The sequence below is a fragment of the Furipterus horrens genome, unplaced genomic scaffold (assembly GCF_987537825.1).
Source record: "Furipterus horrens unplaced genomic scaffold, mFurHor1.1.pri manual_scaffold_11, whole genome shotgun sequence".
Lineage (NCBI taxonomy): Eukaryota > Metazoa > Chordata > Mammalia > Chiroptera > Furipteridae > Furipterus > Furipterus horrens.
The window spans coordinates 34,039,834-34,064,108 of record NW_028327181.1 but is presented as its reverse complement, the minus strand read 5'-3'; the positions used below and the strand labels follow the sequence as shown (position 1 = coordinate 34,064,108).

Sequence of the window (24,275 nt, the reverse complement as noted above, 5' to 3'; positions counted from 1 at the left end):
GGTTACTTAACTCTGGGAGCTGCAGATTTCCACTCCATAAAATACCCCCCCGGGAAGGCTGTGAAATTGGAAGCAGCCTATGCTCGCGCCTGGCACCGCGAAGGGGCCAAGCGCGGCTGCTGTAGCCACGCTGTCCCGCAGCACCCACCGCTCAGGATGCCGCCGGCCTTGGGAAGGGACACATGACACAGGCCGGAGTGCTTCCGCGTCTGCCGCGGAAGCGTCCTCGGATGGTGCTGGCTTACAGCCTAGAGCGCGCCCCGTGAGGACACTGAAGCCAGAGACAGGGCGCGGGCGACCAGGTAAGGGCCAACCAGGGTAAATTCCAAGAGAGTCTGCAAAAGCTCAGCCCAGGCTCCTTTCGGTTAGCTGCGGCCTCGGCATCCCAGGTGTGCTCTGACCTGCCCCTAGCGCACTCTGTGGTGACTCAGTGTGGGCGCCTCCCCACCTCCCAGGCCTCCCCGCAGGATGCACCCAGGCGTCCCCTCAGGATGCACCCAGGCGTCCCCTCATCATGCGCCCAGGCGTCCCCTCAGCATGCGCCCAGGCGTCCCCTCAGGATGCACCCAGGCGTCCCCTCAGCATGCGCCCAGGCGTCCCCTCAGGATGCACCCAGGCGTCCCCTCAGCATGCGCCCAGGCGTCCCCTCAGCATGCGCCCAGGCGTCCCCTCACCATGCGCCCACGTGTCCCCTCACCATGCGCCCAGAAGCCCCCTCGCCATGCGCCCACGTGTCCCCTCACGACGCGCCCCAGAAAGAACACACGAGGTATCTTTTTAGCGACAGCCAAGCGGTACAGTTATCCCGGAGCCATGGCAACCGAGCCCGACTGGTGACAACCAGCTTCTCAGCCCCCGCCGCTTCACGCAGCGGACGCGAACGTGCGACAGGGTCACGTGTAGTCGTCGGGCCGCGCTTGCTGCTTCCGGGTCAATGCAGGACCCTGTGCTGCCGCCCGAGCGGGGGACCAGGTGAAGCGGCGCGGGCCCGGCGGGGGCGGCAGGCGCAACCCGGGAAGGCGCCGCGGAACCCCGCCTCCCGAGCGCGGGTGAGTGGGGCCAGGGCCTGGGAGGCGGGCGCAGTGGGAGCCAGTGCCGGGTCCTGGAGCGGGACGCGACCGATTGTGGAAGGCAGCGCGGCGGGCCGGGCTGGGCCGGGGCGGGGGCAGGCCCGGTGCCTGCGGGAGCCAGTGCGGGTCCCCGGGAGAGGGCGGCGGCGTCTGAAGGTGCTCCCGGCGGGCTGGCGACGCAGCGGAGGGTGGGGCGGCTGGGCGGGTGAACAGGAAGCTCGTCTCTGAGCCGCCGAATCACAAAAGGGAAAAAGAAAGCGAGGACGGGAAGTGGCGGGCGAGCCCGGGCTCGGGGTGTTCGGCTGCGCTGCGGGGATGAGCGGTGGACGGGGAAGGCGGGGGGCGGTCGCCGCGCCCCGAGCTGGGAGCTGCCGGGCGAGGCGGGACGCGGAGCGGCCGCCGGGCTGCCTCCGCGGGGCGGCGCGGGGGGGTCTGCTGCCCCAGGCCGCCGGGGCAGGAGCGTCCTGGACGCGGCGGAGGCGCCCCTGAGGCGGGTCCCGGCTCCCCCGGGCGGCCCCGGAGCGCTGAGCGGTGCTGTGTCGGCGCCGAGGGCCGGTGAGGCCGTCCAGCGTTCGCGTCTGCAGCGGTCCGCGCTGCCTCGCCGGGGGGGGGCGGTGTTCGAACAACTTCTAAATCGCCCTCCTGGTGGGGGGGGGCGCGTTTTCCTGACATGACCTGGGACGTCCCTGCTGCGGACTACAAGTCTCCCGAAGCATGTTTGCCCTCGGACACGTGCTGCAGCCCAATGATTTGTGTCATGCGCCACTCGCTTTCATTAAACAGAGCTGAGAAGCCACTACACTGTTTCGTGCGTCACCAACCACAGTGTGAAAACTGTTGCTTCCAGGGCACCTTTCGCTTCCATTCGTGTCCCCGTGTCGGGCGCCCCTGGAAAAGAGGGATGGTTCCAAGGACAGGGGTGGGGGTGGGGGAGAAACCAGGCCAATCGGCTGCTTCACTTGTTTAATTATTTACAGTGCAGCGAATTTATCTGGTGTTTTGCACCGTAATCTTAACTTTTGATATCTTAATTGGCTTGATCATTGGATGAGATTTTTGAAATAAGCATATTCCTTAATTTTGTTTTATCTTTTGCTGTGTCTGAAAATTTGGCAGGTCTAGTTCCATTTCCTTCATTTATCCCTGCAGCATAGTTAGGGCAGTTTTACTTCAGTGTTACAGTGTTGTAAATATACACTGATTTACTTTTCTGCTTGCTGTTTAAAAAAATCTCAAGATGAAACCTAAACTTACTCCAATAATTAATGTGGTAAACTTCTACATGATTAAAGATACGTGAATTTGGTAATATTTTAAACTTAATCATAAACTGAACTATAACTTTGAGTCAGCATCGTCATTCCCCCCAGGAAAATGTTTTCACCTGTTTATAAAATAAGTGAAGTCCTTATAAGAATAGTATTGTAATAAACATTAATGAGTGTGGTAAACCAAGTGAGAAGCCTATATGTGTTACCATGTTTAAAGTCCTTTTAAAGGTTGTCACACAGCCTATTGCAACAGGATGTTGACTGTCAAATGATGTTACATGATTTCAGTGGGTAAATTTATAGGGCGTATACTTAAGACCAGTTAATAGCGTTAGTTTTTGTTGAGGATGCCTTCATATTATTTGGAACATGGAATTCTAAGGCACAGCCCTCAGGGAGGAATTACTCAAATTAAACTTCATCAGTTTGGCCACATTCTTGATTAGATGCCTTGAGAAAGTACTCTTATCATCTTTAAACTTTGTGTGTCGTAAAATATATCTTTCGTACCTTTAACTATTTATATTGACTGTATCTAGGTTATCGACGACAGGGCTATGTTGGCATATATCAACCATCCTTTACCTTTTGATCGATCAGGTAAATAGTTCTAAAATATTTAGCTTTAAAGAATATTTTAAAGTTTGTGTGTGTGTGTGTGTGTGTGTGTGTGTGCATGCATGGTAGGTATTTGAAGCATTAAGGAAGATTCTTACCAGTTTCTTTTTCTGGGACTCGTTCGTGTACCTATCAATAAACAGTTGTGAGAATTTTGCCCTGAGTGATTGTGTTTGTTTTTTATAGTTTTCATTTCTTTTGAACCTTAGACTCTTAGATATGTCCACCTGTAGCAGGATATTTTCTCCTTCTAATTTTTGCTTCCAAACTGCTGGGAGTTTGAAAAGTAGATACTTACATTTATTAGAACTTTGTATAAGATGAGATAGTAGCTCTGAATAATAATCTTTCACTTATACATATTATGTATAATATGTATATATGTATAAATTACTTTTTTAGTTTCTGAACTATGTGACATATATTTTGGTTACTCAGGGACCTACTTACTGACCTTTTAGTCAGTCATGGATTGTGTATTAAATAAGTGAATTTTATTTATTTTGAACCTGGTTAGCTGGATAAGAAAACGTTTTTTTAAAGTAACATTAAGTTGGATTTAAAGGGTGAAAAAAATCATTTAGCTGTGATTCTTTGCTTTGCCCTTACATGCAGTTAGTCTACTATTCCTCCCTTTTTCAGCTTTTTTCACGACCCTGTTCTGATTCTTATTTCTTTGAGATTAGAATGCTAACAGCCTGTTCCCGTTATTTGTTGTTCTAGTTCTGCATTATCTTGCAAAGTGTCAAAGAATATTATTGTCATTCATCATTTCCTTCTTCAAAAACCAATAGTAGCTTCTCAGTGCCAGCCCTAGATAAAGCCCATCCTGAATAGGTTGACATTAAGGGCATTCCACAGCCTCTACTTTTCCCCTGACATTATTTTTCCATTCCTAAATGCAGATCCTCTGTTCCTGCCAAGTGGTCTACTCATTATACCTTCCTTTGTATGTAACATTAGCCCTGAAAGTCTGCGTGAAATCTTGTTTCCTTTCTTCATGAAATCCTACTCATCTTCATTTCATTACAGATGACCCTTCCTCCATGAAGCCTGTCTTTTTGTATTGTCTGTGTTGCATTTCCAGAATTGCTTTGTCTTGTTTTTACCCCTTTTAGATTGTAAACTCATAAAAGACAGGAAGCTCAAGTATCCCTGAATCTCTAGGATCCCTTGTACAGGGTTTATCAAAACAAATGAATCAAAATTAACTGGATTTATGGTTAAAATTACAGATCTCTGAAAATTCTATCCTAGACTGACTTACTGAATCAAAATGTTGATTCTTCTGTACCGTAAAATTTGAGAATCACTGACCTAGCATGATGCTTTAAATCACAGTAGGTACATACATATAATTTTGTGCCAGTGATGTAAATGAAGTGAACAATCAGCAGATTGGTTTAATTTTAGTGCTTTGGAGTCAGGCAACTTAGACTTGAATCCTACCTTTGTGCACTAGCCATCTGACTGTAGTATTTCTGCTTCAGGTTTCCAATCTGTTAAATGGGATTAATAATAGTACCCCACAAAGGGTGTTGGAATCATTCATTGAGAGAACATATGTAAAACAACATACTACAAGGCGCAGAGTAAACTCGAAGATTTTAATGTGTTGTCGTCAGAAGGATGATCATCATGACTAATGAAAGCGGAGAGAATGTGTTCCAAGTCAGTCATTGTTAATTGCTCACTGTTAGCAGATAATGGTGTTTAAAGCCATAAAGGTGTTCTGCTTTAGAGTGTTGTTATCAAATCAGCATGTTAAGTTTTTCCCCTTTCGCCTCCCCATTGCCTGAATAATAAGGACAGACTGAAGCAGAGGGCTGCCCTTAACCGCCTGGCACTGCACCTCTTCATCTTCCAGCCCTCTTGCCGCGCACACCGTAGCGGCAGCAGCGCGCTTCTCATTGACACAGAGCTGGGCCTGTACACACCCTGTGCTTTTCGCCCCCAGAGTCCTGCGGCTCCTTGTGAGACTCAGCTTTATGTGTAGCCGTTGTCCGTGGTGAGGACAGCACTGCCTTGGCGTTCTCAGTGTGCTTTGCACATTGCTTTGTATTGCTTTGGGTACATTTGTCTTTTTCAGAAGAAAAGGATTTGGTTCTGGCATATGTTCCCCGTACTTTCTCTCTATCCTCACCCGAGGACAGGCCGATTGGTTCTTAAAGAGAGGGTAAGGGAGAAAGAGAGAGGGAGAGAAACTTAAATGTGAGAGAGAGAGACACCTATGCGTGGCCTCCCGCATGCGCCCCAGCTGGGGACTCAACCCACCAACCTAGCATGTGCCCCAATAGGGAATCAAACCCATGATCTTTCGTTTTATGGGATGACTCTTCAACCAACTGAGCCACACTGGCTAGGGCTGTTCCCAGTTCATTAGCCCACCTCTGTTAGAGGCAGGTGATGTTTAGTTATTTGGTTCTATCACCTTTTCCATTTGTCTGGATTTCCTACTCTCAGCTTTCATCATAACTGCATTTTATTGACTACTTATTACATACCAGTCACAACTAGATGTTTTAAAAACTTTATTTTCCACAGTGACTATGAAATAGCTATTAATAGCTCCATTTTACAGGCACAGAGAGGTAAGTAACGTGCTCAGATTTCAGTGTAGATTCACGATTGAACTCAGACCAAACTGAAGCCCATTCTCTTAACTACAGTGCTCTTCAGAAAACAGGAGATGCACGCAGACGACACACCACCAAAACTCAGGGTTGTGTGCCTGTGTGGCACTGACACATTATTCCCAAATGTCCTTAGGAATGTGACTTATTACGAAAACTTTTGATACAAGGGTTATTTAAACCAAAATTATTCTTAGGTAAATGCTTTTCCAGGGATTTTCAAAATTTCCCTTTCCATTCTGTCATACTCCTGATTGGTATACTTGATTTTCATGTCACTGCCAGAAGATATTCATTTTTATTCAAAATACAATCTACTTTTTCATTCATCCAAGTATTTATTGCCAAGTGCCAGGCACTGTTCCATATAACACCGGGTCAGACTGATGAATCCCTGCTTTTGTGAGACTCGGTGCTAGGGTAGAGGGATCTAAAACCGGCACTAAACTGACAGATCATCGTAAGTGCTGTAAAAAATGAAAGCGGGTGAAATGATACGTGATTGATGGTAACAGTGGTGCTGATTTTGATGGGGTCCTCATTGAGAAGGTGACATTTGTGTTTAAATATTTAAAGCTTACATGCTTGGGTGAAGCCAGTTCAACCAAGAGCCAGGAAAAGTGCATTCCTAGGGTTGCACGAGGAGGGCATCAGCCAGGAGCAGGAGAAGGCCAGGCTGGCTGAAGCCGAGTAGGCTAGGAAGAGGGTGGAGGGGGTAAGGCTAGAGAGTTGAGCATGAAACAGATGAGAGGAAGCCCTCCAGACTATGATAAAGAGAGTGCATTTTATTCCAAGTGCAAAGGAAAGCCACTGGAGAGTTTAAAGGACATGATTTGATTCACATTTTGAGGTCACTTGGCTGCTTGTGGAGAATGAGTTGTATCCTCAGGAGCGAGCGGGGAGAAAGCTATTACAGCCATCCTATGAGAGGCTAATGTAGGCTTGAAGCAGAGTAAAGCAATGGAGATGGAAAGAATTGGGTGTTTCAGAGGTACTGTTGATCAGTCTTGGGGGTGTGAGTGGAAAAGAAATCAAATATAACTCTGGAAGTGGGGACTGGTGGAGGAGGAGCAGGATTGAGGAGGGAATTAAGAGTGGTTTTTGCCCCTTGTGTGCACATCTCCCTGATTACGCATCCCCACCCTCCAAGGACGTCACAGTTCTGAATTTTGTGTTTACTATTCTCTGACTTTTTCTTTTTTTTACAGTTTTTAGCACATGTGTAAGTGAAGCTAAATGATAGTCATTCATTTTCTATGGTTTTGAATTTCTATAAGGGAATTATATTGTATTATTCTTGTGATTAGTTATTTTATTCATTCAACATTGTTTTTTAAAGTCATTCGTGTTGATGAGGAAGCAGTCATAGGGAACTATCAATTGTTAATTTCTATTGCTGTATAACTGTTCATCTTATGACTATAACACAGTTTATCCTATTGCCCATTCTTGGACATAAGGGCCTTTTTTTTTCCTACCAGGATTTTTGTAATTTCAAAGAAGTACTGCTGTGTGGACAGTTTTTGCTTTTCTCCTAGTACACCTGAACAAGTTCTCGCAGGGTGTGTGTATCTTTAATGTCACTAGACTGAAAAATTGTTTTGCAAGGTATTTGCATTCATTTGTACCAAGGTATTCGTACTCCCACTAGTAGTGGGAGTTCCTCTTCCACATTTTTTCCAACACTTGGTATTGTCAGTTTTCAAATTTTGCTAATTTAAATAAAATAGTATTTCATTAAGTTTAAGTTTTTTGTTTCTGAATATTATGGAACTTGACATCTTTTACACGTTTTATTAGTCATTTGGATTTTATCTTCTGTTATATAATTGTTGATGTGTTTTGTCCATTTTTCTATTTGGGTTGTTTGCCTTTTATTGTTTTCAGTTCTCTGTCTTAGTTACATGTGTTGCAAGTATTTAAGTGTTTAATGTCTTTTTTATGATCTAAAAGTTTTTCATTTTGCTGGTCAGACTTTCCTTTATGGATTCCTCTTATGTTTTATTTATGAAATATTTTTCTATATCAAGATCTTTAAATCTTTTCTATTAAAAATATATAACAACTTTTTCTCATAAGGACAAAGCTTGCCTTTCACATGTTATCCAGGTTTGAGTTTTTCTAAGTTGTGAGGTAGGGATTAACTTTCATTTTTCCCAGATTGATATTCACTGTCTGAAGACTTTAAATTTGTGTATTCACTGCTGAGAGAGAGCATGTACATAAGATTTTTTTTTTTCTGATGAAAACCAATCCATTCAAAAAATGAATATTCATTACTTTTTTGGCAGGAAGGAGAAGTCGAGAATGATTTTTTCCCCCTTGATGTCTAAACCATTCAGTATTGCTGTTAGTTTTGTGGTACAGTTATTTTGATGTAGTTACAAGAGGTATTTTGGGTATAATGATGTTCATGTATTTCTAGATTTGTGTGGTGATGCAATATTCTGTTGACGTGAAATATGTCTAGTAAAGACAGTAAGGCTCAATAGATTAGGGATACAGAAAGTATGACTTAGCATGCTGAGCTGGGCCACAGAAACCTGAGATAAGTGCCAGTTTGTCTGTTTCAGAGGGTGGTTGTGGAAAATTACTGGGCTTTAAAATGATTGTTAAACTCAGTGTCGGGACAGTTGACTTTTGGAGAACATAAATTTGAGAGTAAATGTGCCTCCTCCTGAATTTTGGGTAAGTGCAGCAAGCCTTGCGATTTTCCCAAGTTGAATCTGGGCCAGTAGAAAGGGGGTATATGCAAATTTGTGAAGGAGTTGGGGGGCGGGGTAGGAGTGGAACTCTTCCTTGGATGCTGTTGAAATAAAGGCTATAGTGAATATTAAACTTCTCTGTTGTTCTTGCTGAAAGTTTATGGAAAGTGTTTTTCTGTTTTAGAATGTCTAATTTAGTAGGGATATAGACAATTGGTTTAAGCCAACATTTCTGGACAATAACAATCTATGAAAATCAAGGAAGAAGTGCTTAGGAATATTTTCACACAAAGGTACTTCAGTCTAAGTAGCAATATTTTCTTAATTTTAGTTTCCTTTCAAATACTTTCTCATCAATCTTAAAATTCTTGGGTTAGTGCATTTGGATCAGAAATTCTAAGTGCTATGTTTACATACAGTAGACTATAAGCAAGCAGGTTAGTCATATTTGCTATGTGCAATGGTAGGTGAGAAAACTATCTTTTTTTCAACATCAAATGTGCCTTGTATGCATTACAACTGTTTAATAGAAAATATTACAGCTCTGAGGCTGTAGTTACTGATAACAGAACCACAGATTTAGATATCTTCAGAATAAAGAATTTGAGTTAGATATTTTATTATCTGTGGTGCTCTTAGAGAGAAGCATAATGCTGTCAGGAGGGAAGAGGGTAGTAGCAGTGCCTTACTAATAGCTTAATTCAGGGACTAAGCAGGAGTCTGAATTCACTTTTCATTGGGCAATGTTGGATTTTTAAAAAATCTATCGTGAAAACTTGATGTGCCACATTACTATATTTAAATGTAGTTTAATGTACAGTTGAGAAAGAGACTTTGAAAAATAGGGTGTTTGTAGCAGGTTATGAAATCATAGTTGCGTGGCATGTCATGATAATGGATTTATCAGCTACATTCTAGTGTTTCACGTGGAACATGTAAATTTGTGAATTGATAAACTAACTCTGTAGAATAGTTCTGAAAGTTTATTGGAATTAGTTTCTTTTCTTTCTTTTTTTTTTTTTTTTCATTCCAAGAAGACATCTGCTTAAGTATATTACATAACACTCAGGAGAGGCAGTTGAGATAGAATTGCAGGTTTACATACTTTATGATAAATAAAATTAAGACTGAGACTATCTAGTCTAATTATATTGACTGGGACAATGTCCCTGAAGTGTTTTTATGGTATAGATAGCTGTCATTCATGACTTAGTTGCAAAAGTTTATTAATGGAGTGCTCTACAAACCTTAAAAATGATCATGTAGCTATATGTCTATTTTTTCATGAGCTATTCAGTGAAAAGGCAATTTACAAAACTACATATATAAAGTAATTTCATCTTTGTGTAAAAAATATATCTACATAGCATGGAAAAATGGTCTGGAAAAGTATACACTGTAAGGTGCATCCTCGGACTTAATCTAAGTCTGTTGACCAAAGCTTCCAGTTATGGCTGTAGCTCAATGTGCTTCAGATAAGAAAATGTTTTGGTAACACTTATTTATGTTCTTTGCTTAGCTAATAAAAAGGGGAAATACATCTACATGGAAACTACATGATGTTACAGATTTTTTACTTATTTTCATTTGAACATTTTAAAAATTCAGAATGTATACACTTGTACTTTTAAAGCAATTATTTAGAAAGAAGCTTATTAATAGACCTTTATTAATTTCATTTTTAAATTTTTCATGGAGGGAAAAATATATAACATATATTTTCCTAGAGTAATTTTGTGTTATTGGGGTACACTTATGCTGAGGATCAGAAAGATTTGGGAAAACAAGTCCAGCTACCTAAAATAGTGTCCAAGAATCTGGCAGGGTTTGGGTATAGTGGGGAATCTCTCAAAAAAGGAAGCTTTTCTGGATGACGTTCAGGAGTCCACAAAGCAAAAATTGAATGGTCTTAAAAAAATAATAAAAAATACTTGCAAAAAATGAGAAAGCTAATAATCTTAAAAGGTTGTCTGACACTCTCTGGGAGATTTTCCTCCATAGACTTGTTTTGTTGTTACTGACCTCCTGCCCCCTCCCCACAAAAAGCTCGGCCTATAAATTTCTCTTTTATTCCTTAAAAAAGAAAAGAACAAACTATAAAAAACTCTCTCTGAACACTTGGCTTTTCTTCATAGACTGTCCCATCTCTTCTGCTTTCATCTAACTTTCTCAAAGGCCTGGTCTGTACTTACTGTCCTCATTTATTTCCTTAACTTCGTATATGGTTTCCATCCACTTGTCTGTACTGAAAATGCTTCCCCAAGGCAAAAAAACTCCTAATTGCCCAGGGGTTTTAAAGTTCTCATCATTTTTGACCTCTTGATATTCTATGTAAAGATTGGTAATCCTCATCTTTACACTATTCATGGTGATCTATCAAAATTTTTCTTACTCTTATCTCTATAAAATAATGTTGAACCTGAGCAAGGTCAATCGTGAGCTGACTTTACTGACCATCCTACAGTCAGATATCCTCCCTCCCCTGCTCCTCCCACACGTAATCTATGTTTTAGCAATACTGCTTAATAGCCAGTGTTTCATGTCTTTTGTGCCTGTTCACATTCTATTATTTTCTGTGCCTGAAATACTCTTCTGCACCCTGTTAACCTCATCTTCATCATCTTTCAGAATGGCTTAAGTTTCACCTGCTTCCTTGATCATACTTCCAAAAACTAATCACTTCTTATGTTTGAATTCACTATTTTTGTGTGGTTTATTTCAGGTATGTGTTACTTCCATGCATTTCCTTCCAGATTGCTGATATCCTGAGGGCAGAGTTTGGATTTTATTCCTTCTCACTTCTTCAGTGCTTAGCACAATGTTTGGCACAGAGGCACTGTCTGGTTCCTGTTGAACAGAGTAAATGAGGCTTTAAACTTTGTGAGGACATTCATTTTATGAGTACTTGAATGGGGAAATAAGCCTAATTGATAAGGTGCAAAAGAGATGACAGAATTAATTAAATATATTTGCTTTCTCCATTTTTATTAAACAAGTGGTACAGAGCTTTTTAGTCTTAGACGGTCTTGTGAAGGACATAGGCCCCTCCCTACGTGGAGAAAAATGGCTAGAATGAAATGTCATCTGACGAAAGGAACCTGCAGGTGAAATTGTAGCCTTTATCCAAAATGTTTAGCTTAAGTTCTGTTTTCAAATAGAAGGTAGCAAAATATTGGCAGGTGGCTTTTCAAGTGTAGTTTTTTCTGCCCTTCTCTGATGAATAGATGAGATAGGTTGTCTATAAATAGGTCCATGTCAAATGGCTGAAAATAATTTTAAACTACTTTAGAGTGTTTACCTCTTCTCCACTATTTTTAAGCTATGAAAACTCTTATTGCAGATTTAGCCTAATCCTAAACTAATGCATATTTTGACATATTGCAATTTATTTTTAGAACTGTAAATCAGTTCCCAACTCTTTCCTATTTCTGTAATTTTAATCCTGTAGATCGGCCTCCTGCTGCAGGAAACACCCCTCTTTTCTTGGTTAGTCTGCACCATAAGCGGTGGCAGGAAGACCTGAAGCTCCCAGAGCATCCTTAGGCTTGTTTGTGGCTTTGTCCCGTCTGCCTCATGGAGCTATTATGGTTCCAGGCTTGCAGTGGTTTGCACACAGTTTGGATGATTCGTGTATGAACACCTTTAACTGGTCTAGCTAAGGAAGTGACCCCATGGGCCTGCAGGTGTTCTGTTAGCCTGTCACACACTGCGTTGTGGGTCGTGGAGCACGTGCTTTTCCCCACCAAAGCCATGGTGAGACGGCAGGATGCTGTCATCTCACTCTGCGTCTCACCCCTGCCTGCTCTTTCCTTTGTACTTCAGTTCTGAAGCTTGGGTGTATTTTGTTTTGCTTTCTTTTTATTTCCGAATGCTGTTTTACAAAAGTATCTAATTCTGTTTGGCCATTCATTTTATTTCTCTTTTCTTCCTCACTCTCCAATTCCTTTGTAAATTATTATTAATATTATATTCCACATGATCCAGTTTGCCATTTTTTTCTACAAGTAATTGATAATAGTGAGGCATTTAAAAACCCTTTGACAATTTTTTAGGTCATTTCCAGACATAGCACTCAAAAAGATAATTTTAAAAAATGATGTGTGCATCTGGTGATTTCAGGTGGCTCAGGTAGGCGAGCGGCGAAAAGGAAACCTTTCCTTCCCACCCTGTTCCTTGTTTCTTTCTCTGGAGTCAGCCACAGGTACTGATGGTACTACTTTCTCTTCTGTCCTCCTAAAGGCAGTCTGTGCATCTGTACGAGCAGATAAAGCTATTTTTGTAAGATTTAAAATATGTTGGGACTGTTTTTTTGGAATTTGTGAGACTTGCAGTATTCACACTTTGTCAAGTATGGTACTCCATTATGAAGTGTGGGTGTGTGAAGTAAATATTGATCTTGTATACCAGCATAAGGATGTACTTTGTGCTAGTGGTCAGACATGGCCTATTTTCTGTTTTCAGTTGTGTTGCGTTTCATAGTAATTTTTACCTAGCACTTTGGAGACATAAAGTACAGATTGTCTGATAGCAGTGGAAGGGTTCTTAGGTGACTGGGTATTCTGTTCTGATATTAATCTATTAGGCAAAAGTATTCTGAGTACCTTATCCATCCAACTTGCACTTTATCCTGACTTTCTCCAAGCACTTTACAAGAACACATTATAGTTCAGATTTGAAACACAAAGGAGTTGAAATTTTCACAAGTGCAGTCCACAACTTGATAATGGAACCAAGCAACGTCACCCAAGAATCCTGGCTCCCTGACTTTAAGCAATCTAGAGCAGTTTTACAAATGCATTAGCACTAGGCCAATTGTAGAGGTAGTCAGATGTAATTTGACACCTGTTTTATTTTTCAGAAAGTCATAGATTACTCTCCCACCCCCAAAAAACCTTTTCAAAGGCTCCACTTAAAGATCTTTTTCCATCCTGTATTTCCTCATTTTTCAGTCTGTTTGGTTTTCAATTTTCCTTTCCCACCTACTGTTCCTTCTCAAACTGCCTCAACAGATTTTGAGTTGATTTATGTTACTGATTCATTTTGCAATCTTAATGTTCCAATTCAAAATTCATGTATTAATGTGTGCACTATGTGCATTCCTGGAAAGCTTGTTCAATAGCCTGTCCTGGAAAATGACCAGTGAAGGCGCCTGGCATTGCTTTTAAGTCTTTGGGTGAAGGGGGAGAAGAAAAAACCCAGACTGTCTGAAAGAGTTGCCAAGCCTGTGGTCATGAGGAATAACTTCCTATGATCCCTGATTCCTTGCTTCCTAGGACTATTTTTACCATCCCCCAGGTGTCTCTATTTAAGTGTGTATAACATTATTGCTCTTGAATTGCATAGTTTTGATTCTGAAGCTCCCAGTTAAACAATACTATTTAAATTCGGTGACTATTATTTTGACATTGACAGTTCAGCACCCCTCACACATCCTCTTCGTTCTTTTGAAACTGCCAGTTGTATGGAAGATAGCAGTGTAACTTCTTTGACTTGTTAAGCCATTTCTAAAAATCTTTAGTAAGAGCTAGGGAGCTGACATAGCACCTGCTCCATATTGTCCATGGCTTGTGGTGATAAATTTACATTGAAAAAAGAGCCTTTCAACTTGAAGTTTCCTGAAGGCCTAGGTGAATGCTTGGCAGTTCAATTTTGACACAATCAGTGCTGGGATAGAGGACACCTGCAGACACTTATCCCTCTGTGTGGCCAGAAGGAACAAACTGTCTTCTACTAAAACAGGCTCTGTCCTTAAGCTTACCAGTGAGTATCCTGATGGAGGGTAGCCCTGTATTCTCAAGGTAATTATGATGTTGTCATTATAAAATGTATTCCGTAATCTACACTTTGGTAAATTGTACGGATTAAACTTTGGTTCAGTAAGTGGGCGGATGTTTTTACTGGCACAAAAAGACACATAGATCACGGAACAGAACAGAGAGTCCAGAAAAAGCCCCACGCCCAAATGGTCAGTGAACCCACAGCAAAGGAGGCAAGAATGTGAATGGGGTAAAGGCAGCCTCCTCAATAAGTGGTGTTGGGAAAACTGAGCCCATGCAGAGTAATGAAACCAGACCACTTTCTTAACGCCATATACACAAATAAACTCAAAATCAATTTGAGACTTAAATTTAAGACCAGAAACCATAAAACTCTTAGAAGAAAATTTAGGCAGTAAAGTCTTTGATAGTGGTCTTAGTGATATTTTTGGGGTATGTCTTCTTGGGCAAAGGCAACAAAAGCAAAAATGAACAACTCAGGCAAAAAGCATACTCTGGCTCTCTTAAGGATGATTTCCAGAGTGGCCATATAATTATTTGTTTCTGTCTCATCAATTAGAACTTAGTCATCTACTCAGTCCTAAATAGAAGTGGCTAGGCATTTAGTTAAAAATTGTTTTACTATGGAAGAAAAGGAGAATGCATTTTGAGGGACAAATATCAAAGGATTTGTTCGAACTCTTCAGCCTGATGTTTAGTCTATGCCTTTCTATTTAATCCTTTCCTGTTACTTACTACATGAACCCTGTGCACCAGCCCAAATTCTTCTTGTTTCCCTGGGCAGAAAGGGGTTGTCTCCTCTTCTAAGTCATGGAGCACTTTCCACCTGTGTTGTCATTTTTCTGCACTGTACTGCATGCTGTCATTTCTCTGTAGCGTAGCCTACCTTAAGTCAGAAGGTCTCACCAAAGTATAAATGCTTGCCCTGGGTTAGTGACCATGCCTTGTGTGTGTGTCTGTAACACCTTGTCTAGTGCCTTGTAAATAATTGTGGGGTTTTTTAAAACATTTTTATTTATTTGTTTTTAGAGAGGAAGGAAGGGAGAGAAACATCAGTGTGTGAGAGGAGCATCAGTGACCTCCCCACGGGCCCCCAACCAGGGATCTGGTCTTCAAGCCAGGAGTGTGTCCTGACTGGGATTTGAACTGGAGACCTTTCAGTTTGGGGGATGACACCCAATCCATTGAGCCATACCAGTCAGGGCAATAATTGGTTCTTAATAAATATTTCTTATATTGGATAATAAATAATCTCAATGACTTCTTGGTTTCCTGTGTAATTTTCAGGAAAGGAAGATGGATCATTCTAGTGGAAGGAGTTTTATGCAAGTATTATGTGAAAAATATAGTCCTGAAAACTTTCCTTACCGCCGTGGTCCTGGGATGGGGGTCCACGTCCAAGCTACACCTCAGGGCTCTCCTATGAAAGGTAAGAAAGATGGGACCTGCAACATTTATTAGCAACATTAAACCAGAATATTACCTTGTTTACAAATGATTTTCTTTATTTTGAATTATGAGTCAAATAGTCTTTCTCCCTTGTCATGATTTCAAATTTTTTAATCATGAAAGGAACTGTTTTGCTTCTGATTGGCCAAATGGCATTTTATTTATTTTTATAGAGAGAGGAAAAGAGGGAGAGAAACATCAATGAGCAAGAAAAACATTGATCAGTTGCCTCTCGTAGTACCCGGACCTGTGACCAACCTGCAAGCCAGGCATGTGCCCTAGCCGGGATTGAATGCGCAACATTTCGCTTTGCAGAACGACACCCAGCCAACTGAGCCACACCAGTCACGGCAGGGCCAAAAGTGCCCTTTAGTTGCACTCAAAAGGGCAAGAACAACATTTGAGTGCTAATATTTGAAATACATATTCTTTCAAGGAAATTGTAGGCTACAAGATACTGCAAAGTGTACTCTACTCTTAGCAGTCTAGCAGCCTAATTGGATTACAAGATAGTCACATTTACAGAAGTATAACACAAGGTAGTTTATGCTGAGCCATATGAATGGCGCAGTGATTGGGAAAGAAGTTTAAAAGAGAGTTAATTAATATGATCAGAAAAGGGTTCAAATCTGTGAGGCTTGAACTAACCCTTCATGAATGGTGAATCTGATTAGAGGCCATAAAGACCATCTGGAAGAAGGATTATGATGTGAGCAGAGATCTACCACTGGGAGTGTGCAGGCTGTGTTTTTTGCTTACATTTTAGCTTAATGTTGTATTAACATTAAGTTCTTTGTACTTGTGGGAGATTATTATTAAACAGTGTTTTCGTTCCTATGTCCAAACATTACTGAGTGTGTTTTATTTCTTGATGTAGCTCTCATCACTCTACGTAAACAGGAGTGACAGGAAGAAGTGGGCTTCTTTCTTAGTCCTTGTTTTCATGATCCATTTCCATTCTTAAAAAGTCTGATATTGATAGGTACTAAGTTTGAAAAAATCATGTAATTTGAGGCCTTCATTAATAAATATTACCTTTGTGAATCCTTGTTTTATCCCAAATAGGGAAAGAGTGATTGAATTCTCGTGTTTATTCTCTATTAGAGATGGTGAGTGATTTTATTGACACATGTAGAACAGAAGTAGTATAACAGAAACTATCTTTAGTAGTTTGAGGTAATTTTAAAAGGCAGCAAAATGTGGAAATACATACCAGACAGAGAGAAAAGAGCTATCCAGAATGATACTTTTCAAATAAATTTTTTAAAAGGAAAGAATTAAGGCCAACAAGAAGATAATGGTGGTCAGCCATGAATCATGAGGCTCTACTGTTCAGACGGCAAGATGATAGCATGGGTGATGGGCACACAGTCCTGCTGGGAGGTGAAGCCGACAGCACTTTGGTGGCACTGCTCCAGCAGCACTCATCCCCTCCGGGTTCATTCTTAAACCGAACTGTATCCTGGTTAGCGTCTGACTGTCCCCATTTAGAACTCAGAACCCTTGGGTTGCGTCATAGCCTGTGTTTTCTAGGTCCTTGTGTAATTTCACACAAATTTGATTTTGCTTCCTGTAGACAAGAATTAGGCTGACATAGAAAGTGTTGTGTTCTTCCTGTGATTCAGACCGCCTCAACCTCCCAAGTGTACTGGTGTTGAACAGCTGCGGAATAACCTGCGCGGGAGATGAAAAAGAAATTGCTGCCTTCTGTGCTCATGTGTCAGAACTAGATCTTTCTGACAACAGACTTGAAGACTGGCATGAGGTAAAGTTTTTATAGTGCTGCGTTTTGGTGAAATGTAGCTATAATCGTTGTATAGTTTATCTCGTTAAGTATTCTGCTGAATTGGAGTTTCACTTGAGATTCTTGTTGTCTGTATGTCTTGAGATAGATAAGTGACTGCTTCAGTGGTTCTTATGGTAATTTTTCAGTTGACTTGGTTATTGCTGATTTGTTTATTAATGTGAAAAGCACCAAAAGACTTTATTCCAGGCATCAAAAGATTAATAAGACTACAGAACTTTAGACTGCTAGCAAGGCATTACATTTTCTACTTTTTCACTAGTTTACACATCCTATACTTATTCTCTACTTCTACTTCAACATTTATTACTATAAATTTACATAAAAATTACTTGAGGTTGAAACAAAGATTATAAAAATATTCTTGTTACTGAAATTTATTCCAAATATTTTAGAACTTTTTCTTATTGTCTCTTTGGTGGTTTAACATAACCGATGTCTTTTGACGTCAGAGTAACTCTAAACCAAGTACACAAATAAAAGTATTATTATTTCTTATTATTATACATATTATTACCTATCTAGTTATATCATTACCTAATTAAGGGTAAGGAAAGAATAGTTTTTCCTCCTTGGTTTGTTCTCCTGCCCTAATTTAAGCTCTCATTTCTTGCTTGGAAAAGCTTGCTAATGGGTTATCCTGCCTCAGGTTTATTCTGCTTCCTCTAAGCTTCTTCTACAGTGAATAAATGAAATATGATTATAGCACTCTCCTGTTTGAAGTCTGTTAGCTGTGTTTCACTGCACAGAAACTGAAGTCTGAACTTGGCAGTGGGATTTCCAAAGCTGTCTTCATTTTGAATTCTTGCTTTTTCTTAAAGCTCATGATAAACTTTTGACATGAGAGGCTTCCTTGCTTTTAATTCATTCTGAATCTATTGCCCTCTTCATGTGTCTTTCAAGACTTGGTCCAAGTGGCCATTCCTCTGTGAAACTTTCCCACCGGTATCCCATGGGTGGAGCCAGTACTCAGTGCCTGCATTGTGCTGCTGTCAAAGGGCCATGGCAGTAGACTGTGGCCGCTTGTGCACTGACAGTTCCCTGCTAGACTGAGCTTGTTCAAGGTAGGGACTTGGTCTTTTCATCATTAGCACCCAGCACATGAGATGCTCAGATGTTTGTGGAATTCATTAATGAATAATGATTGTATCCTTTTCTTTTTCAAGTATATTTTATTATGTTGTTAGAGTAGTCCCAATTTTTTCCCCCTTTGCTCCCCTCTGCCCAGTACCCCACTTAGATCATGTCCATTGATTGTGTATATAAGTTCTTCTGCTTCACCCTTTCATATATTATTCTTAACTTCCCCCTGTATATTTTGTACCAACCAATTATGCTTCTTAATCCCTGCACCATTTCCCCATTTCTTCCTCTTCCCCCTCCCAGCTGATAACCCTCCAAATGATCCCCATACCTATGATTCTGTTCCTATTCTGGTTTGCTTAGTTGGATTTTGTTATTTTCTAAATTCATTTGTTGATAGCTGTGAGTTTGTTGTCATTTTAGTGTTCATAATTTTGATCTTCTTTTTCTTAAGTTAGTGCCTTTGAAATTTCATATAATAATAGCTTGGTGATGATGAGCTCCTTCAGCTTTACCTTGTCTGGGAAGCACTTCATCTGCCATTCCATTCCAAATAATAGCCTTACTGGATAGGGTAATCTTGGTTGTAAGTCTTTGCTTTTCATCACATTGAATACTTCTTGCCAGTCCCTTCTTGCCTGCAAAGTTTCTTTTGAGAAATCATCTGATAGTCTTATAGGCACCCCTCTGTAGGTAACTCTGCTTTTTTTTCTCTTGCTGCTTTTAAGATTCTCTCTTTATCTTGAACCTTTGACATTTTAATGATGATGTGTCTTGGTGTGGTCCTCTTTGGGTCTAGCTTGTTTGGGATTCTCTGTGCTTCCTGGACTTGTATTTCTATTTCCTTTGCCAAATTTGTGAAGTTTTCCTTCATTATTTTCTCACTTAAGTTTTCAATTTCTTGTTCTTCCTCTTCTCCTTCTGGCACCGCTATGATTTGGATGTTGACATGTTTAAAGTTGTCCCAGAGGTTCCTAAGCCTCTTCTCATTTTTTTCAATTCTTGTTTCCTCATTCTGTTCTGGCTGACTGTTTATTTCTTCCTTATGTTCCAAACCATTTATTTGAACCCTGGTTTCCTTCCCTTCACCACTGGTTTTGTGTGGGTTTTTCTTTTAAACATAGCCTTCACTTCTTCCCTTATGCGTTTGCCATACTTCAGCATATCTGTCAATCCTGTGAGCATCTTTGTCACCAGTGTTTTGAACTCTGTGTCTGTTGGGTTGGCTTTCTCCTCGTCGCTTAGTTCTCCCACTGGAACCTTGATTTGTTCCCTCTTCTGGGCCATACTTTTCTGTCTCTTCATCTTGACAGGTTCCTGTGTTTGTTTGCCGCTGTGTCTTAGGTAGAGCTGTTGCTCCTGGCATGTTTTAAGGGGCGAAGCCTTAGGTATTTGTCAGTACAGGGCAACCCGTTTCACCACGTTGTGGCACTGTGTTTGGGGGAGGGGTCTGAGAGGTTACAATGCCGCTTGCTCGGCACTTGTCCCTTTTCCAGTCACTTCTCCCACTTCATATGGGTTGGGTGCCTCTAGCTGTTGCCCTGGCTGTCGTTCCCAGAGTAGGTGGGTCTGCAGACATTCTAGGACTGTGGGGGCTCTTTAAACAAGCAGACTCTGCTGAGAGACCGGCAGTTTCTTCCTCTGCCCCAACCCCCACTGGTTTGCACAGTCAAAAGCAATGAGGCTTTATTTTCCCCAGTGCTAGGACCGTAAGCTGTGCGGTCTGGTCTGGTGCTGGAAGCATGCCTCAGGTGTCCCTCCCAACTTTTTAAAACGTGTGACTGCACTTTCCACTGGCCTGCCGCTGCCACTGCTGCTGCTGCCGCCACCACACCGCGTCCTCTCTGCCCCAGCTCCATCCCTCCTACCTGTCTGGATGAGTATTTCTCCTTTATATCTTTGTTTGTTGGATTTCCATGCAGCTCGATTTTCTGAAACTTCTGGTTGTCTCTAGTTTTGAAGTAGTTGTATTCCTTCTTAGTTCTGATGGTATCTTAAGGATTGATGAAGATCACTGCTTCAGCCCTTCTTGTGGTCTTAGGAAACTCACTCACTTCATTTTTTTAGTATATCTGTTTGCTCATCTGTAAGACTGCATTGCTGATGAAATGAATCATTGAGATACTTTGTAGATGTTAAATGCTATGCAAATTCTTTTTTTAAAAAATTTTTTCTCTATTGTTGTTCTGTTACAGTTGTCCCAATTTTTCCTAAATGCTATACAAATTATAAGATAGCTTTCGTTAAGAAAAATGTATTGTAACCTAGTTTGATTCAGCTTTTCTTATAGTATTTATTTCATAGTCTTTTAATCTGGTAACTGCTCCCAGTTATATTCCTATTTCTATTAATATGATTACCAGATTCTTTGAGAGGCATGTCACTTGATGTCTAAGTGACTTGTTTTTTAATTTTATTTTTTGTATGTTTTATTGATTATGCTGTTACAGTTGTCCCAGTTTCTTTTCCCTCTGCTCCCCTCCATGCATCAGCCCCCCTCCCTCCAGCAGCCCCACTCCTTTTAGTTCATGTCTATGGGTGGTGCATATAAGTTCTTTGACTTTACCCTTTTCTGTTCTTAACACCCCCCTGTCTATTCAGCACCCTCCTGCTATGCTTTTTAATTCCCACACCATTTTTCTTCTTCTCCCCTCTTCCCCTCCCAGCTGACACCCCTACACCTGCTCCCCATAGCTATGATTCTCTTTTCACTGTGGTTGTCTGCTTGGTTTGTTTTTGTTTTTCTTTTCTTTTTTATTTTTATTTTTTTAACAAGGTTACTTTATTTTATTTTATTTTTTATTTATCTGTTTTTAGAGAGAAGGGAAAGGAGGAAGAGAGGGAGAGAAACATCAATGTGTGGTTGCCTCTCACATGGCCCCACCTGGGGACCTGGCGTGCAACCTAGTCATGTGCCCTGACTGGGAATCGAACCAGCGTCACTTGGTTTGCAGGCCGGTGCTCAATCCACTGAGCCACAGCAGCCAAGGCTTTTTATTTTTTTAGATTCTGTTATTGAGAGTTCTGAGTTTGCTGTCATTTTATTTTTTTAAGTATATTTTATTGATTATGTTGTAACAGTAGCCCCAAATTTTTTCCCTTTGCTCCCTTCTGCCCAGTACCCCCCTTCCCTCCAGCAATCCCACCCCCCCTTAGTTCATGTCCGTGGGTCGTGCATATAAATTCTTTGACTTCATCCTTTCCTATATTACTCTTAACTTCCCCCTGTCTATTTTGTACCAACCAATTATGCTTCTTAATCTCTGCACCATTTCCCCATTTCACTACCTTCCCCCTCCCAGCTGATAACCCTCCAAATGATCCCCATACCTATGATTCTGTTCCTATTCTGGTTTGCTTAGTTGGATTTTGTTTTTATTTTTTAGATTCAGTTGTTGATAGTTGTGAGTTTGTTGTCATTTTAGTGTTCATAGTTTTGATCTTCTTTTCCTTAAATAAGTCCCTTTGACATTTCATATAATAATGGCTTGGTGATGATGAACTCCTTTAGCTTTACCTTGTCTGGGAAACACTTTATCTGCCCTTCCATTCTAAATGATAGCTTTGTTGATAGAGTGTTCTTGGTTATTGGTCCTTGCTTTTCATCACATTGAATACTTCTTGCCAGTCCCCTCTTGCCTGCAAAGTTTCTTTTGAGAAATCAGCTGATAATCTTATAGGCACCCATTTGTAGGTAACTCTGCTTTTCTCTTGTGACTTGTTAATATATGCGAATTTATTATGCTGTTCCAAAAAAACAAAAAAAAAACTATTTGTACATGTATTTATTTATTGATATACTTATTTAAACAACCAGTCTAGTTCACTGTTTAACAAATTAGGATCTGCGCCTTTTTTGTCCTTTGAGGTGCTCTGTCCACACTGCACAGATGCAAAACGAACTCCCTTGGGAGCCTCCCCCACAGCTTCAGTAGCTGTCCCACTGCCAAGCCTCTGCTGACACTTCTGACCTGCGTGGGTGGCCAGGCAGACCACATCTTCCTTGGAATCATTTCAGCGCCTGTGTTCACAGGCTGATTCTCCTAACTGTTTCTTGGGGAGTGTAAAATTACACGAAGGTGTCTTGCTTTGTGCTTTGACCTATATTTCGACCACGCACATAGGTTTTTTTCTAACTGATGGGAATAGTTTAATAGTGATGTACTTGCTACCTCAGAAGGATAATTTGTGTCAGTATGGGTCAGCACACAATTTACACTAAGTAATTCAGCCTGTCCTCTACTTAGACAAAAATCTGCACTTAAGTATGTTTCAGACCACAGTGGCATATATAGCCAGAAGGTCACATTTGTCTGTTCTTTGCTTACTTTGTGTCTTCTTATATGTGTGTGCTCTATATAGTTTGTTTTCAAATCAATGTTTGTTGTAGTTGGGTTTGTGTTTTCCAGTTTATTTTTGTTTCCACTGTTGCTTTATATTTTGTCCTTAGCCTTGAATGTAGTTTATCCCAGTCTTCTAGAATACATATTAGAACACAGAGAGATACTGACAGCAGAAGAATATCGACTTTTAGGATTGATTAAACTCTTTGCCAAGCCAGAAAAACTTCATAGGTCATGGTTTTAAGACATTACTTTCAACCCCATTGCAGCCATATATCTAATTACCAAAAAAATCATTTGTCTCTGTCCACTAACTAAGTTTATTCAGCCAGTATTTGACATAGCAATGTGGAGCAAAGTCATTTCATTTGTTCTTTTAGTGTTTCAAATGATCACTAATGCTATGAGAAACTTCTTTTGTAGTTTAAACTACTGGCTACTCTGTGTCTAGAGACTTAAGATAAATATGAGTAAGAAGTATAATACATTGGGGAAAGACAAAGATTTGTTTCTGTCCTTCTAAAATTGCTCATCTTTGTGTTAAAAACATGCATTTTTTAGCTTTTGACTTGATTTTTCATCTAACTAGATTTCAGTCTGACCTTTCCCAAGGTATCTCCTTTTTCCTGCCTTTCTTATCAAAACCATTTTATAAAAGAAATTAAACCAAGTAGTGGAGAGGAGGGAGAGATTAACTGCAAAGTGAGATAGAGAATAGCTTGGGTATAAATTACAGATTTTTGTCTTATAATGCTTTTCTCATTTTTCTTCAAACTATAATTTCTGTTTAGAAGCCAGAGTACAGGGTCCCCCTATTGAATCACAGAATTGTGGAGACTCAGTTCATCTCCATGTTTCTGCACATGAAGGTACTCAACTCACTCCAGCTAGAGAAGTTGTTTTTATTTTTTACTTTTAGGATTTAAAAGAGAAGTCAGTATACTGCCTTGGAAACTTACTGAATGTCAGTCTTTTCTGTCATAAATAAGTTTACCTATGTAATGAATATTATATTTTTCAGAATCTTATTAAGGTTACCCTAAAATATTTTTCTAGGTTTGCCTTTTAATGAAAATATTTATTTATAATGAGTATTATTTTTCCTGCTTTAATTATTAGACTATAGTCCAATTTTATCTTTTTGGACTATTCCAGGGCTAATAAGTCATTATTCTAAATCTTTATTCTCCTTGGACAGTAGCGTAGATGCAGACTATGAAAAAGATTACATCGATATCTGCTAGCTTTGGGAATTGTCCCAGAAATTGTTTCAAAAAACACTTAAATTATCAACTTAAAAAAATGTATTGATTAATTTAAAGGAGGGAGAGAGAGAGAGAGAGAGAGAAATACCAATTTGTTGCTTTTACTCACTTATGCATTCATTGGTCGCTTCTTGTTGTACCTTGACTGGGGATTGAATGTGCAACCTTGGCCTATTGCAACTATGCTCTAACCAACTGAGCTGTCTGACCAGGGCTAAATTACCAATTTTTGAGTATTTTGCTCTTTATTACAAAAA

At 40.5% G+C, this 24,275-nt stretch overlaps 1 protein-coding gene across 2 annotated transcripts in view; it reads left to right on the top strand.

Annotated features, from left to right (window-relative positions):
• Positions 1 to 913: 913 nt before the first annotated feature.
• The window catches only part of TBCEL (tubulin folding cofactor E like), a 54,592-nt gene continuing 31,230 nt past the window's right edge, over positions 914 to 24,275 (top strand). The window contains exons 1-3 of one of the 2 annotated variants that reach the window (XM_090291909.1): positions 914 to 1,049; positions 15,362 to 15,503; positions 17,149 to 17,288. In XM_090291909.1, coding sequence (XP_090148035.1) covers positions 15,371 to 15,503; positions 17,149 to 17,288 — 273 coding nt within the window. In that variant the 5' untranslated portion in view covers positions 914 to 1,049; positions 15,362 to 15,370. Of the gene's footprint in view, positions 1,050 to 8,130; positions 8,281 to 15,361; positions 15,504 to 17,148; positions 17,289 to 24,275 lie in introns of those variants that run through there. The other variant, XM_090291908.1, reaches the window with a different exon arrangement.